The sequence below is a fragment of the Nerophis ophidion genome, linkage group LG20 (assembly GCF_033978795.1).
Source record: "Nerophis ophidion isolate RoL-2023_Sa linkage group LG20, RoL_Noph_v1.0, whole genome shotgun sequence".
Lineage (NCBI taxonomy): Eukaryota > Metazoa > Chordata > Actinopteri > Syngnathiformes > Syngnathidae > Nerophis > Nerophis ophidion.
The window spans coordinates 3383214-3399555 of record NC_084630.1 but is presented as its reverse complement, the minus strand read 5'-3'; the positions used below and the strand labels follow the sequence as shown (position 1 = coordinate 3399555).

The 16342-nt window shown below is 40.2% G+C and overlaps 1 protein-coding gene and 1 long non-coding RNA gene across 4 annotated transcripts in view; one reads left to right on the top strand and one right to left on the bottom strand.

The window, feature by feature from the left end:
• The window catches only part of LOC133538647 (cAMP-specific 3',5'-cyclic phosphodiesterase 4B-like), a 32091-nt gene that overhangs the window by 1820 nt on the left and 13929 nt on the right, over window positions 1–16342 (bottom strand). For 2 of the 3 annotated variants that reach the window (XM_061880329.1, XM_061880328.1), the window contains exons 5-16: window positions 16108–16290; window positions 15766–15805; window positions 15387–15457; window positions 14426–14588; window positions 14262–14355; window positions 14031–14188; window positions 9756–9854; window positions 9502–9666; window positions 9310–9409; window positions 9076–9230; window positions 8854–8976; window positions 1380–1562 (exon numbers count right to left, since the gene is read on the bottom strand). In XM_061880329.1, coding sequence (XP_061736313.1) covers window positions 1380–1562; window positions 8854–8976; window positions 9076–9230; window positions 9310–9409; window positions 9502–9666; window positions 9756–9854; window positions 14031–14188; window positions 14262–14355; window positions 14426–14588; window positions 15387–15457; window positions 15766–15805; window positions 16108–16290 — 1534 coding nt within the window. Of the gene's footprint in view, window positions 1–1379; window positions 1563–8853; window positions 8977–9075; window positions 9231–9309; window positions 9410–9501; window positions 9667–9755; window positions 9855–14030; window positions 14189–14261; window positions 14356–14425; window positions 14589–15373; window positions 15458–15765; window positions 15806–16107; window positions 16291–16342 lie in introns of all 3 variants that reach the window. The other variant, XM_061880330.1, reaches the window with a different exon arrangement.
• The window catches only part of LOC133538649 (uncharacterized), a 30919-nt gene continuing 14600 nt past the window's right edge, over window positions 24–16342 (top strand). The window contains exons 1-5 of the long non-coding RNA XR_009803068.1: window positions 24–1499; window positions 9061–9250; window positions 9343–9432; window positions 9496–14322; window positions 14403–14607. This is a non-coding gene — a long non-coding RNA (uncharacterized LOC133538649). The remainder of the gene's footprint in view (window positions 1500–9060; window positions 9251–9342; window positions 9433–9495; window positions 14323–14402; window positions 14608–16342) is intronic.

Below are 16342 nucleotides of genomic sequence, written 5' to 3'. Positions count from 1 at the left end.
TCAAGTACGCCCCTCTGGTACATTTCATCAACAATTTTTCTTGCAGTATATTTTCTCAAGGAACAGTACTACCGAAATAAAACTGGGTGTACAGCATATATTTAAAATGACAGACAACAATTCAGAATTTGGGGGACACTTTCATTCATTTTGTATATGAAAAATACTAAACCCACTACAATGTATCTGAAGAAAAAAAAGATCTACATTTTAGCTTTGTTTTATAAGTAGCAGAACAAATTCATATTTATTTTAATTGTGCTCTAAATTTAACTTGCCTCACCTTGCCTAATCGAACCCCCTTAAGATATTACATTTCTTCTCATTATCATTATAATATGTACTAATATTGTTATTATACCGTTAACTACAACACCTAATGGGTCTTTAGCACGCTCGAAAACATACCGTATCTTGCAAGAAATGTGTACACTTTTTTTTTTATCATGATGGGATGCACAGAAAGAAATCATTTAAGACTATATAGTGAAGTGAATTATATTTATAATGCGCTTTTTCTCAAGTGACTCAAAGCGCTTTACATAGTGAAACCCAATATCTAAGTTAAATTTAAACCAGTGTGGGTGGCACTGGGAGCAGGTGGGTAAAGTGTCTTGCCCAAGGACACAACGGCAGTGACTAGGATGGCGGAAGCGGGGATCGAACCTGCAACCCTCAAGTTGCTGGCACGGCCACTCTACCAACCGAGCTATGCCGCCCCATATAGAGTAAGACACGCAGGTCGTCGGCCATTCTGATGTTCAGGTTCCGTTTTTGGGAGGATTTAGTCCAGTTTAATTTTTTCATAGTTGTTTTGTGTAATTTTCTAATCCGTTACATGTTTAATTTGTCTTAAGAATGTGTTGCTGGGCAAAAAAAAAATTGAGCTGGGCGCACTTTAGACAGTCCTGGTCTAAATAGATGCCAACACAATACAAGGATAAGCATGTCTTGACTGAAGTCAAGCATGATCTGGAGATGCATGAAAGGAAGCTGTGGCTCATTGAAGGAGACATAAATTCCATGCTCAAGAGGATATCAAATATCAATGGTGCTTAAAATAAATACAACGTTCGCCTTGAGGGGTACTCCTTTTTTTTTTTTGTCTTCAGCTACTTAGACAATAACGCCGTCTGTTGACTAATTACATCTACACTGATATACAAGCTGTACACAGACTTTTCTCAAATACATCAGTTTCTTTTTTATAGCATTGTCCTTTGAGGAAATGTACTGTAATAAAATATTTGCTGAAAGAAATTGTATCATGATACAATAGCTAGAGACAATACCAATGCTATGCCACATCATGTTACGTCAGCATGTCAATTCTGAAAAAGAGCAGATCTTTTAAGATAAAACTGGACATTGAGCTCCACCTGGCTTTTCTCCACAGAGGCAGTGTGTTTGTCGCACATGGCGCTGATCTCCATGCCGCGCTCCCTCTCCTTGTCGCCCTGGCGAAAGAACTCCTCCATGATCCTCTCCGTCCACTGCCGGTACAGCATTAATGTCTTGGTGGGGTTGCTCAGGTCGGCGCAGTGCACCATGTTTCTTAGGACCTGCAGCACATGAAGGCAATGGTTTTTAAACCAAATAGAAAATACGGCAAAGATGTGGTTTATCAATTATGTTTTTCTTTTAGAAATTGCACACAGAAAAAATAACTAATCATGCTTATTAATTCAATATCAAACTTAATGCCAGCTATCCACAGTTTTGAAACTTTTATTAGTAGATTACACAGTACAGTACATATTCCGTACAATTGACCATTAAATGGTAACACTCGAATAGGTTTTTCAACTTGTTTAAGTAACATGTCCAACAACATAGGTCAACAGAATTAGTAAATGCAACTGCAACCGGCTGCTAATTCAGTCAACTGGCTCCCAGATATCACTGAACGAATGCCATACTATATGCTGGCTCATTGAAAACTACACAACAGAGTAGAGAATGGATGGGGAGAGTCCTCACACAGTCACCAATCCTCACAAATGACACCAAAACTACACATGTTTTTCACAGCTTCATCTTGTCTTTCACAATCTGCTGAAAACATCACACTCTGGCAAACATTGTTGTCGAGACGGTGGCAAATGTGGAAATGTCTAACACTACCAACACCCCATTTTTTGAACATTTCACTCAAGAGAGGGGGGATTTATGGCTCTCTAGAAAAACTGCTCCATTCAAAGAGCTGTTCAAAAGACTTGACAGTTATATTTATTTTTTTTTTATATAGTTTTTTTTTTTTACAAAAGTTACTTGTTTTTATGAAGGAAATAATCACTGCCAGAGGTCACCGATGTACAGTATACTCTTATTTGTGGGAAATATTTAAAAATAATATTTTATTGCATATTATGTTTTCATAGTAAAAGTTTTGTAAGGTTGTACCTTCTGCCAATAGTTTTAAAGTGTGATCATTATTTTGAATTTTGTCCTACTTAAAAAAACATATATTTATATTGTGCTTTTTCTAAACACTCAAAGCAATCACAGAGGAGTGGGACTCAACATTCATTCACACCTGGTGGTGGTAAGCTACATCAGTAGCCACAGCTGCCCTGGGGTAGACTGTCGGAAGCATGGTTGCCAGTTTGCGCCTATGGCCCCTCCGACCACCACCTATCATTCATTCATCATTCATTCACCAGTGTGAGCGGCACCGGGGGAAAAGGGTGAAGTGTCCTGCCCAAGGGCACAACGGCAGCGATTGTTTGGATGTCAATAGGTGGGGAAGTGAACTTGCAATCCTCAGGTTTCTGGCCGGCCGCTCTACCCACTACGCCATGCCGCCCCGTAAGAAACTTTGCGGCACAATAAAAACTACACAGGCAACCGATATTCTTCCCAGCATACACAAGACATTGATACAACGTTGACTACAAATACATGTCCTTTAAATCAGTGGTTCTCAACATTTTTTCAGTGATTTACCCTATGTGAACATTTTTTTCAATTCAAGTACTCCCTAATCAGAGTTAAAAAAAAGAGATAAAGAAGTAAAATACAGCACTAGGTCATCAGTTTCTGATTTATTAAATTGTATTACAGTGCAAAATATTGCTCATTTGTAGTGGTTTTTCTTCAACTATGTGGAAAAAAAGATATAAAAATAACTAAAAACGTGTTGAAAAATAAACAAGTGATTCAATTATATTCAACTTCATTCTAAACATTTCTTCACTAAAGAAGAAATCGTTGACATCAATATTTATGGAACATGTCCACAAAAAATCTAGCTGTCGACACTGAATATTGCATTGTTGCATTTCTTTTCACAGTTTATGAACTTACATTCATATTTTGTTGAAGTATTATTCAATAAATATATTTATAAAGGATTTGTGAATTATTGCTATTTTTAGAATATTTTTGAAAAACCTCACGTACCCCTTGGCATAACTTCAAGTACCCCAAGGGGTACGCGTACCCCCATTTGAGAACCACTGCCTTAAGGCAAAGGAGCATGTATAGTAAATTCGGACAATTTCTTGTGATTAATCACACGAGTTAACTCTTTATTTTTTGATGACCTCAGTAAAATTATACTAAATCACATAAAGTAGCAGCATACGAGAAAGTCATGTTTAAGTTTCACTTTTTTATCCCGTTGCCCATAACTGTGGTGCATTCAAAGACCCACGATTAAAGTTAGGAACAGAGGTGTCACTATTTTTTTTAAAGACAGGGGGAGACTTAACCCACAAGAGATGTACAAATAATAATAATAATGTATTATTACAATTTGTATTATCTACTGATGACAATCTTATGTGTATCAGCTAATTTCTACTTTACACTTTGAAGTAAAGGAAAACTTGGCATTTATAATCCTATTTAAGGGAAAAAATGACAGGTTATGGGATTATTTTGATTTATAATCTGGCCACTTTATATTCAATTTGTTGGCAATTTTTTGTGAAAATAAACTTTTTTTTTTAAACACATAATTTGGGGGAAGTTATCTAGATATGTATTTGATGTATGTAAATCCTATATTTAAAAAGTACAAAACATAATTAAGGTTTCAACATGTATTTTAAAAGGCTGGTTTCAACCAAATTAATGCAATAATTACTTTGGTGTATGTATGTATTTATCGGTGGCTGGCCGTGCGTTTCCCACTTAAGCCTTCAATGATGCCCGACTTCAATGATTACCTCTCAAAATACCATAATTGATGTCCCCACACGACCATTGCTGGACAAATACCAAACAGGAACACATTTACACCTTACTGGGCATTGAATCACATCAGCAATATACAAAACGTGTTATTTTCTGGCGCATTTAAAAATTTATTAAAACACATCAGAAATTAAAACACATACTGTATATTTTCCTGCTTGGTTTATGCAACTTCCGGTCAATAAAGTTTGATTCAGAGTGCACACTTCTAAAATATATATTAACTGCCCTGACCACATGATGTCGACAAAATGCACATGTAAAAATGTTAATTAAATGACAAGCATGAATCGAGCAGATTTGGGCAAATTAAGGCCCGGGGGCCACATCCAACCCGTTCAGCTTTTCAATCTTGCCCGCCGGACATTCCCAAATAATTTTTATAGATCTTGTGCGTCGGCTATATACAAATATATTCCACAACCCCAAACATGTCTTTTTTAAGCCTGCAGTGAAGAGAAACGTTATTGATGAGTAAAGACAATTCCAGGAAAATTGGGAGATGCAATATTTATTTGTTGAGCACAGGGGCACCCCGACGTGTCTTATTTGCACAGAGAAAGTTGCGGTGGGCTTCACGGTGGCAAAGGGGTTAGTGCGTCTGCCTCACAATAGAAGGTCCTGCAGTCCTGGGTTCAAACCCAGGCTAGGGATCTTTCTGTGTGGAGTTTGCATGTTCTCCCCGTGAATGCGTGGGTTCCCTCCTGGTACTCCGGCTTCCTCCCACCTCCAAAGACATGCACCTGGGGATAGGTTGATTGGCAACACTAAATTGGCCCTAGTGTGTGAATGTGAGTGTGAATGTTGTCTGTCTATCTGTGTTGGCCCTGCGATGAGGTGGCGACTTGTCCAGGGTGTACCCCGCCTTCCGCCCGATTGTAGCTGAGATAGGCGCCAGCGACCCCAAAAGTAAATAAGCGGTAGGAAATGGATGGATGAAGATGGAAATTGTAGCTGCCATTATGATGTCCAGTGATGGTTTCAAATGACCGTAAGTCTTGAACTATACAAAGTATTTCAATGGTTGGAATCTGCGCTTATGAATGATATACCAGTTACTATGGTCATTTACTTAGTTACTATGGTAATCTAATTAGTTACTATGGTAATCTATGTCACAGCAGCTCAGACGAGGCACCAAGCAGTGTGGGCGGGAAGCATTTCCACAGACGCGGAAGGAGATATTCACAACAAAGTTCTAAAGCTTAGTGATATATAGAATAGAATAGAAAGTACTTTATTGATCCCTGGGGGAAATTCAGCAAATATCAGATATATCAGATTGTAGTAGGGTTTATTGTGTACTCTTCGCGTTCATATTTCACTGTTTGTTGCATTTTTGTTGCGTTTCACTTGATTGTAAAATATGTCGATCGAAAGGGGGTGTGATGTTCATATTTTGTCAATATTCAGTGTTTTATCATTCACAGAAAAATGTCATTCCGTTTTTCAAGGCGGTATGTCATAATGTTTTTAGCATTCAATCAAACATTATTGTAAGGTTTTGTATTAGTGTTCCTAAAAATAGATAAACCGGCTCCAAGACACATTTTTTTTTCTCTAAACGTGGCCCCTGAGTCAAAATAATTGCCCAGGCCTGAATTAAAGTTTACAATTTTTAGTTGTAACAGACCGGCTACTTTCAACGACTTGCAATCTGAATGGCTGTCGCAACTGTCTCTCAACTCCATCCATCCATCCATTTTCTACCGCTTGTTCTCAAATTCATCTGCTAACGGTCCCAATGACTTAACCAATCATAGGACGCGTAAATGTCACATTCAACGTGAGGCCATCTAGAAGGCCTTACTGACAACAACTCGTGATCTGATTGGCTATCGCAACTGGTTTATCACTGTGTCCTTTCACTTACAGTACGCGGATGCCTGCATTGTTGAATCTGAAGGCGTCTGGCAGATTTTGTACAGCATGGCAATATAAGCTAGCTAAATTCTGATAGGATATAAACTAAAACTGAAAACAACACCACTAGAAGGAGCATAATATTACACGAAGAGAATATGAATACATTTAGATATTTACGGAAAGTAAATGAACAATTTTTTTTGTGTTTAATTAGGATCATGATTTATGGTTACGTTAGACCAATACTTCCCTTGTGTAGTGCACTATTTTCCAACCACTGTCCCGCGGCACACTAGTGTGCCGTGAGAGATTATGTAATTTCACTTTATTGGGTTAAAAATATTTTTTTGCAAACCAGTAATTATAAACTGCAAATGTGCCGTTGTTGTCGAGTGTCTGTACTGTCTGCGGCTCGGCAGAGTAACCGTGTAATACTCTTCCATATCAGTAGGTGGCAGCAGGTAGCTAATTGCTTGGTAGATGTCGGGAACATGGTTTGCCGTGATCACAATATGCGGGAGGCAGCGTCCAGGTAAAAAGTTGAGTTGAGTTTGAGTTTATTTTGAACATGCACGCATACAACACGATACATCAAAATTTCCAGTTTCTCTTTTCAACATGTTCGAAAAGGAGTAGGAAGAAGCAGAGCTTATTTAAACCTACCTCTTTTACATAACAGTCGCTAAAACTTTTGTTCACTTCCTGTTCTCAATGTATTGACAATATACTCCATAAGTCATGGGTGTCAAACTCTGGCCCGCCGTGTAATTTCATTTGGCCCTTGAGGTAATATCAAATTAAGATTAGAGCCGGCCCGCCGTATTATTCAGCGGCGGTGCCTCTGTACCACCGCATTCACCGCTGATACTCATACTTGCCACCCCTCACGATTTTCCTGGGAGACTCCCGAAGTTCAGTGCCTCTCCCGAAAATGGTTAAACAGCTCGCTCCCAATCAAAAGGGACTGGGTTCAGATCCCAGTCAGATCAATCGGTAACTAGGAAAGCTTTTATATCATAGTTTATTGAGACTGGTTCTCAATTAAACATTTTATTGGGGCCCCAAATCTCCCTTTAAGAAGACCAAGGATGGCTGAGTGGTCAAAACAGGTATCTCCCAATCAAAGAGGCCTGGGTTTAAATCCTAGTCAGGTTGATCGGTAACTAGGAAACATCCAGTGGGAGGAGTTAAAGTTCACCCGGACAACAATATTGGGGTGTGTCTTGAAGGCACTGCCTTTAGCGTCCTTTACAGCCTGCCGTCACGTCCGCTTTTCCGCCATACAAACAACGTGCCAGCACATTTACATAATACATGCGGCTTTAACACACACAAGTGAATGCAACGCATACTTGGTCAACAGCCATACAGGTCACGCAGAGGGTGGCCGTATAAACAACTTTAACACCGTTACAAATATGCGCCACACTGTGAACCCACACCAAACAAGAATGACAATCACATTTTGGGAGAACATCCGCACCGTAACAGAACATAAACACAACAGAAGAAATACCCAAAACCTCTTGCAGCACTAACTCTTCCGGACGCTACAATATACACCCCCGCTACCACCAAACCCCGACCACTCCCAATTTTTATTTAAATTTTATTTGATGTGCCATTGATATTTTTTTTATTATTATTATTATAACTTGAAACTTGATTTTGCTTGTCACTATAAAGTTATATAAGCCTTGCTTGTTCAATATTCAATGCAAAACTTGTTTGGGTCCCTATTAAAAGGTTAATTTGTTCAACCTTGGCCCGCGGCTTTGTTCAGTTTTACATTTTGGCCCAATCTGTATTTGAGTTTGACAGTTTTGTGGGTTCTTCCGAGGATGTTGTAGTCGTAATGATTTGTGCAGTCCTTTGAGACATTTGTGACTGGGGGCTATATAAATAAACATTGATTGATTGATTGACACCCCTGCTAGAAGTAATCACAATAAAAATAAATAATTTAAAGGTATCTATCACTTAAACCAAAAATAAACAAAAGGCGAGTGCCGCTATGAAAAGGCATTGAAGCTTAGGGATGGCTATGCTAGACAAAACTAAAACCGAACTGGCTACAAAGTAAACAAACACAGAATGCTGGACGACAGCAAAGACTTGCAGCGTGTGGAGCAGATGACGTCCACAAAGTACATCCGTACATGACATGACAATCAACATCGTCCCCACAAAGAAGAATTAAAAACAACTGAAATATTCTTGATTGCTAAAACAAAGCAGGTGCGGGGAATAACATTCAAGAAAGACATGAAGCTGCTACAGGAAAATCCCCCAAAAAAGAGAAAAAAAACACCAAAATAGGAGCACAAGACAAGAACTAAAACACTACACACAGGAAATCACCAAAATTCTCAAAATTAGTCGACTAATTTTGAGTAATTTGGCGTGGGGACAGTACACCTACTTTGAGACAAGAGCTATAGTGATGCATGCTTGGTTATGGTTTGAATTCATATCCAACAATTGCGACTTTTTATTGTCAATATCGGCTACAGAGTTTCATTTTTTTAATGTTTTCTGCTGGTGGTGTGCCTTTTGGATTTTTTCAAAGAAAAAAATGTGCACTGGCTCAGAAAAGGTTGAAAAACACTGTGTTAGACATGCAGAGAAGGCCTTGCTGGCCCTGACGACACACCACTGGTATGTATACATACCAAGTGTGTGTACGTGTGTGTATGAAGCGGTGATGTTTGATTTATGGTGCGATGGGGCCCCTTTTGGAGTCTATTTCGTAGGGACTTTGGTGCTACACCCCTGCTAGCAACTCACCTGCATGCGCTCATTGTAGTGATCCAGCAGCAACACACCAGAGCTGGTCACCTTCTTCGTTTCAACCATAGTCTTCAAGTCGGCCAGTAGGGTCATGTGTTTGGACATGTCTGTTGCCAAAACCTGAAAACAGGAAGAACATAAGCTCTGTTTCTTTTCGCTCATATAACCATGATTCCTATTTTTTTTTTCATGTCTGCCACTCAGGAATGATGAACTTACAATATCGATAACGAGCTTGCGAAGGCTTTGCCGCTGTCGCTTGGTAAGGTTCTGGAAGATGTCACAGTTGTCCTGGTGTAAGAGCTTGAAGCCCACAGCCAGGTGGTGGTTCTCTAGGACCGACTCGTCATTGTACATCAGAGCCAGCTCGGAGTCTGGGCACAAGAAGGCAAGTGTAAGTAGTAAAGTTGCTGCAGACAACAACATTAACATTTAGTTCAATTGTACACGCACTGGTGTTGATGAGAAACTGATTGGAAACGCCAGGGTGGTCGACATCGTGGATAGCGGCAGCAAAGAGGGCGGCTAAGATCTCGAGATCGGTGAAGACAGCCTAAGGACAGAGAGAGAGAACAAGTGAGCAGCAGAGACGTTCAAAACAAACCGCATTACTTTTGTGTGTGTATGTGTGTGTGCCAGACGTACATCAAGAGCAGGTGTGGAGAGCAGCACATGGGTAGACTGCGTGACATCTGCAGCATGGAGGCTGTTGTGGTAGGCCACGTTGCCATGGTAATGGTCCTCCAGGGTCATCACGTAAGTGACAAACGTGTCGATTGGGATGCGAAAGGTCTTCAGCAACTCTCGTTCCTGAGGAAGTAAGGACAAAAAGAGGTAGTGGAGTTTCATAAATAGTCAAAAAAAATAAAATAACCCTTCTTCATAAAGTCATTGAGCACCTGGAAGATGGAATACATGATGCAGCTCAGAGGTCTGTTGTTGGACAATTCGGCAATTTGGAATATGTTGAAGCTCCACTTGTCCAAGTCTTCCAACTCCTGCTTCAGAATGAACACACACACAAAAATACACACAAAATATGAAGTTTTATGTAACAAAATAATCATTAATATAAGTCTTCTGCATTTTTTCCCTGCAAGTAAAAAATCATAAGTTTTAGATGTCTAAGTCAAAATTGACCATGTTTATCACAAATGCTAACATTGTAGCATTGTCTTGCCTTGATTTGATTTCTTTCCAGCATTTTTAAATAAAATGCAAACCAATAATACTATTATAAATAAGTAATCAAATGTTTAATTTTGAATATATTCAATGTTATATGTTCAATGTTTAGAAATCAGTACTTATGGTTTTAAGCGTTCTTTTTTGTTATCTACAAAACCCAAAACTAGTGAAGTTGGCATGTTGTGTAAATCGTAAATAAAAAACAAATACGATGATATGCAAATCCTTTTCAACCTATATTCCCTTGAATAGACTGCAAAGACAAGATTTGTAATGTTCGAACTGGTAAACTGCAAATATTAGGTCATTTGTAATTTGATGCCTGCAATATGTTTCAAAAAAGCTGGAACAAGTGGAAAAAAAGAGTGAGAAAGTTGAAGAATGCTCATCAAACACTTATTTGGAGCATCCCACAGGTGAACAAGCTAACTGGGAACAGGTGGGTGCCATGATTTGGTATAAAAGCAGCTTCCATGAAATGCTCAGTCATTCACAAACAAGGAACGGGCGTAGGTCACCACTTTGTGAACAAATGTGTGAGCAAATTGTCAAACAGTTTAAGATCAACATTTCTAAACCAGCTGTTGCAAGATATTTAGGGATTTCGCCATCTATGGTCTGTAATATCATCAAAAGGTTCAGAGAATCTCGAGAAATCACTGCACGTAAACGGCAAATCCGTGACCTTTGATCCCGCAGGCGGTATTGCATTAAAAACCAACATCATTGTGTAAAAAATATCACCACATGGGCTAAGGAAGACTTCAGAAAACCACTGTCAGTAACTACTGTTCATCGCTACATGTGTAAGTGCAAGTTAAAACTCTTCTATGCAAAGCGAAAGCCATTTATCAACAACACCCAGAAACGCCGCCGGGTTCGCGGGGCCTGAGCTCATCTAAGATGGTTACATGCAAAGTGTAAAAGTGTTCTGTGGTCTCTCCACATTTCAAATTGTTTTGGAAAATGTGGGGGTTGTGTCCTCCGGACCAAAGAGGAAAATAACCATTCGGACTGCTATAGGCGTAAAGTTGAAAAGCCAGCATCTGTGATGGTATGTGGGTGTATTAGTCCCCAAAGCATGGGTAAATTACACATCTGTGAAGGCACCGTTAATGCTGAAAGATACATCACGGTTTGGGAGCAACATATGTTGTCATCCAAGCAACGTTAACATGGACACCCCTGCTTATTTCAGCAATACAATTCCAAGCCATGTGTTACAACCGCGTGGCTTCGTCGTAAAAGAGTGCGGGTACTAGACTGGCCTGCCTGTAGTTCAGACCTGTCTCCCATTGAAAATGTGTGGCCCAATATGAAGCCTAAAATACCACAACGAAGACCCCTGAGTGTTGAACAACTTAAGCTGTACATCAAGCAAGAATGGGAATTAATTCCACCTGAAAAGCCTCAAAAATTGCTCTTCTCAGTTCCCAAACGTTTACTGAGTGTTGTTAAAAGGAAAGGCCATGTAACACAGTGGTAAAAATACCCCTGTGCCAACTTTTTGGCAATATGTTGCTGCCATTGAATCCTTAGTTAATGATTATTGGCAAAAAAAGATTAAGTTTCTCAGTTTGAACATTAAATATCTTGTCGTTTTTGCAGTCTATTCAATTGAATATAAGTTGGAAAGGATTTGCAAATCAATGTATTCTGTTTTTATTTACGATGTACACAACGTGCCAACTTTACCGGTTTTGGGTTTGTATTTGGTAAGGTTTATCTGTTTTTGTTTTTCAGTTAGTTAGCGACATACCTCAAAAAGTTATGGGCAGATATTGTTAAAACTTTTCAGGAAATGTTAGAAGAGAATAGAACATGCTTTTTATTGTCATTGCACATTAAGAACAACAAAATTGTGGAATACTGATGCTGGAAGCGGCCATGCAGTGCGTGAAACCATGACCAATCAGGAGCAGTTAGGGGTTCTGTGTCTTGCTCAAGGACACCTCAACAAGAGTTCGCTTGGCCGGGATCGAATCAGTAACACTTCAGTTACAAGACGGCCGCGCTTTACACTGAGCCATCCCGCCCCAATGGGATAAAGAACAAGTAATTAGATTTTGTGGTTAATACAGATCGTTTCTACCTTGTTACTTACCCTCTATCTACATAACTAGGCTGTACTTTTCTGTGTGTGTATGCTAGCGGCCCCATCTCCACCCACAGAGACAGACAGAGTAGATCATTCTGTTAATTTCATTATGCTATAAAACATGCCCAGCTGCAGACACTGATGCAAGGCGTGAACACACTTGCAGCTTGTTTGTAGAACAAACAAAACAAACATGCACAGACATGACAATTTAATTTACGCTTAAATGGCAGAGATAATTATTTGATTTGGTTCGTTTTTTGTGTGTTTATTACTCAGAGTGAACAGGTTATAGGCATATTTTTATTTAAACTTTTTAGGAAATGTCAGAAATGGGATAAGGACCATGTGCATGGTTTTTGGGAGTGATCCGGATCATCATAGATGCAGAATTTTTTTTAAAGGATTCTGGAAAGCATGATTTAAATAAATAAAAAAGGTGTAAGATACGTTGTTGTCGTCTACAACAGTGCATTCTTTTCTTGTTATTGTTTTAAAGCAGGGGTCTCAGCCCGCGAGACATTATTTTGCGGCCCCCACCTTAATATGAAAGTTTAATGTCAGTGCGGCCCGCAAGTTTTATATGAATGGCACTTGACAGCGTTGTGTTATTTGGGTCCAAAATGGCTCTTTCTACGTTCTGGATTGCCTACTCCTGCATTAGTGGAAAAGCGGCAAATGAGTGAAAGCGACAGACGTTGCCATGGAGACGAGGGTTTTTTTACGTGCCTGGCTGCAGTCACACCGCGACACCTGTCCATCAGTAATAACAGTCCCCGAGAACCTGGACCAATTCAAACCGTTATGTTTTTTTTATTGTTTAATTTGCATCGCCTCACACGATGAACACTACATATGTTTCTATACCACGCCGGATAACTCTCCGGGAGCCGTCACTTTTTTGCGCTCGCTATCTCGGTACTATTATCCGCCAAACGCCGTGTTGCTTTAGGGAGGAAAAGCAGAACGGGCCACATTGCGGAATTTACAACATTGTCTGTGCGTCGGCTATATACAAATATATTCCACAACCCCAAACATGTCTTTTTTTAAGCCTGCAGTGAAGAGAAACGTTATTGATGATTAAAGACAATTCCAGGAAAATTGGGAGATGCAATATTTCTTTGTTGAGCACAGGGGGACCCCGACGTGTCTTATTTGCACAGAGAAAGTTGCGGTGGGCTTCACGGTGGAAGAGGGGTTAGTGCGTCTGCCTCACAATACGAAGGTCCTGCAGTCCTGGGTTCAAATCCAGGCTCGGGATCTTTCTGTGTGGAGTTTGCATGTTCTCCCCGTGAATGCGTGGGTTCCCTCCGGGTACTCCGGCTTCCTCCCACTTCCAAAGACATGCACCTGGGATAGGTTGATTAGCAACCCTAAATGGGCCCTAGTGTGTGAATGTGAGTGTGAATGTTGTCTGTCTATCTGTGTTGGCCCTGCGGTGAGGTGGCGACTTGTCCAGGGTGTACCCCGCCTTCCGCCCGATTGTAGCTGAGATAGGCGCCAGCGCCCCCCGCGACCCCAAAAGGGAATAAGCGGTAGAAAATGGATGGATGGAAGTTGCGGTGCACAAGGGATACAATTTGAAACGTCGTTATACAACTAGACATGCTGAGGAGTATGCAAATATTTTTTTAAGAAATCTTATTTTGCAGCGCAGCCTCACCCAGACTCTGCGTCCAGTGGCCCCCAGGTAAAGTGAGTTTGAGACCCCTGTTGTAAAGGCAGGATGTTTGATACAACACTTGTACTGTGCAGCTGCGATTGTATAACTGTGTTTAACATCAAGTATCTCTCCCACAGGAAGCTTCCAAGAGCATTTAAGTGACACTTTTCTCCCCACTAAGCGGACAATGACTGAATGTACTGAACAAACGGGCGGCGAGACCGTGGCGAGCTCGTCCTCGTGGTCCGTGTTGACCCCAAAGCGAGGCATGGAGGAGCTGGAGAGGCTGGAGCTGTGGGACAGCTTCCGCACGCCGCTGATATGACTCATCGACTTGTCCTTCAGCGTCGGAGATGGGATGTCCACTTCGTCCTGCTTGTCTACAGATTGGCACGGTCAGTGACTCATAGCTCGTATTGGGATGCTATGTAGCAGGATTGGGGCTGCACTCACCCAGGAAGGTGCTGGAGATGTACTCAGACACCTGGTTGCCTGAGCGACTCATCTCAGACAGGTGGGACAGCTCTCTGTTTAACATCCTCTTGAACTGTAGGACATAATTAAGGTGCTCAAAAACACTATTTCTTAAATAAGGTCAAGCATGCCCCGGCTCCTACCTTGTTGGATGCCATCTCGCTGACCGAGCGGTGCGTCTGGATGGTTTCCAGCTGGTCCAAACACCAGTCCAGTTCTTCCAGCGTGTCCAAGGCGAGCTGTTGATGCTGTTGGTCCGACAGTTTGGCTCTAGGACTGACACACACTCCACTCAGCGGTGACCTCCTGAGTTCACAGAAAAAAGGTTAGGTAACAATTGTGCTTTTTGTTTTTATTCTTGCCAATTACTCAAGGTGCGCGACGATATCTTTCTTCAACTATCATATTAGAAACATGCTAGAAGGTGGAAACAAAAATATGATGATGCATAATTTTAAGAATAAAAATATAATACTAGTAATGTAATAATAACAATAAATAACACTAATAAATGATGCAATAATTTGGTGTGTAAGGAAATAAAACAAATTTCACATGAAAATAACTAATTGGCATGACATAAAAAATGTGTGTATTTAATATTGTACAATCGAGCAACTGACAATAAATTAAAGAATAATACATTTTGTAATTATTTTGAGCATAAGACTAAAATTTTATTCTAAATGACTTAAGAAATAAAATTTAATCAATTCTGATAAAATAAACGAGCTTAAGAATGATAAAAGTTTTATCTACAGACACAAATACTGCAATATAAAACGAATAATACAATTTATAATACTATAATTTCCAAATTTGGAGCATAATAAATGCAATAAAACATAATAAATAAAAGTACTTCACATGACAAACAATCTTAAGCAACCATTTTTGAAATGTAAGCAATTATATCAAACAAAATGAATGAATAGAAGGAGTACAGACATCTGGACATAACAAATATTACATAAGCAATAAAGTTAGCAGCATGACATATTACAATAACATTAAAAAATAATTTTCAGAGCAAAAAAATACAATTAAATAAAGCAGCATGAAAAAATTATTAAATAAATAATGGTCATTACATAATATACTGACTTGACTGTCGGAGTGGAGACGTTGGCGAGGAGGGTGAAGTTGCTTCGCACTGATCGCAGACTGGCCAGGACCTTTAATCATCATTCCATAGAATCAGTTTAAAGTCAGATTTTGCGTTTTTACCCCAACGAGAACTACATTTCCACCAAACAGTTTAGTTCCATGATCCAAATTTGTAAGCGGTACGAAAATGGCTTGTTTGTAAGCAGTTTGGCCTCTTCTGCAGTGGCGCGAGCTAGACACATTGTAGTCTGATGATTGGTTAAAAGAAACAACACAAATTCATTGATTGGCGAGTATTCACTATAAAAATACACACAAGCCACTGCTAGGTGGAAAAGTGTCCTATGTGGACTAAAAATAGTGGTGGTGTCCTGACCTGAGCAAAAGGAGTAACGATGAAGTCCTCTGCAGTGTGCCTAAAAAAAAGGCACACATTGTATACAGTGTGTATATTACTACAATGTGTATATTTCTACAGTACAGTAAGGATTCATATGGCCCCATTTGTCACGGTTTACCAGACACATGAAACGTGAAATGTGTTTTGTTGCATTTCCAACTTTGACAACAGCGTCAGTTGCTATGTAGAGTGACACTTTCCATCGTTTTCAGCAGATTGCATTTAAAAGATTAACCCCCCTCTTCCTCTCACGCGAGATCCGCCCAAGAATGGGGCCGTACGAATCCCTTTCCTACTGTGTGTCGTTCATCCCCTCACCCTTCGCTGGCCAAAGAGGAGTTCCGCGAGACCGTTTTGGGCGACATGTCGTAGTCCGAGTCTGAGCGGTAGAGGAAGGACTCCCTCCTCTGGCTCTGAGGGAAGGACGTGTGCAGGGTGAGCCCCGGACTCTGCGAGCCCAGTGGTGTGTGAGCGGGGGAGACGCCATTTTCTCCTTCATAACTGCAAGGTGACAAGACGCCACAGAGGGAGGCTGATCAAGGAAAGTGCACAC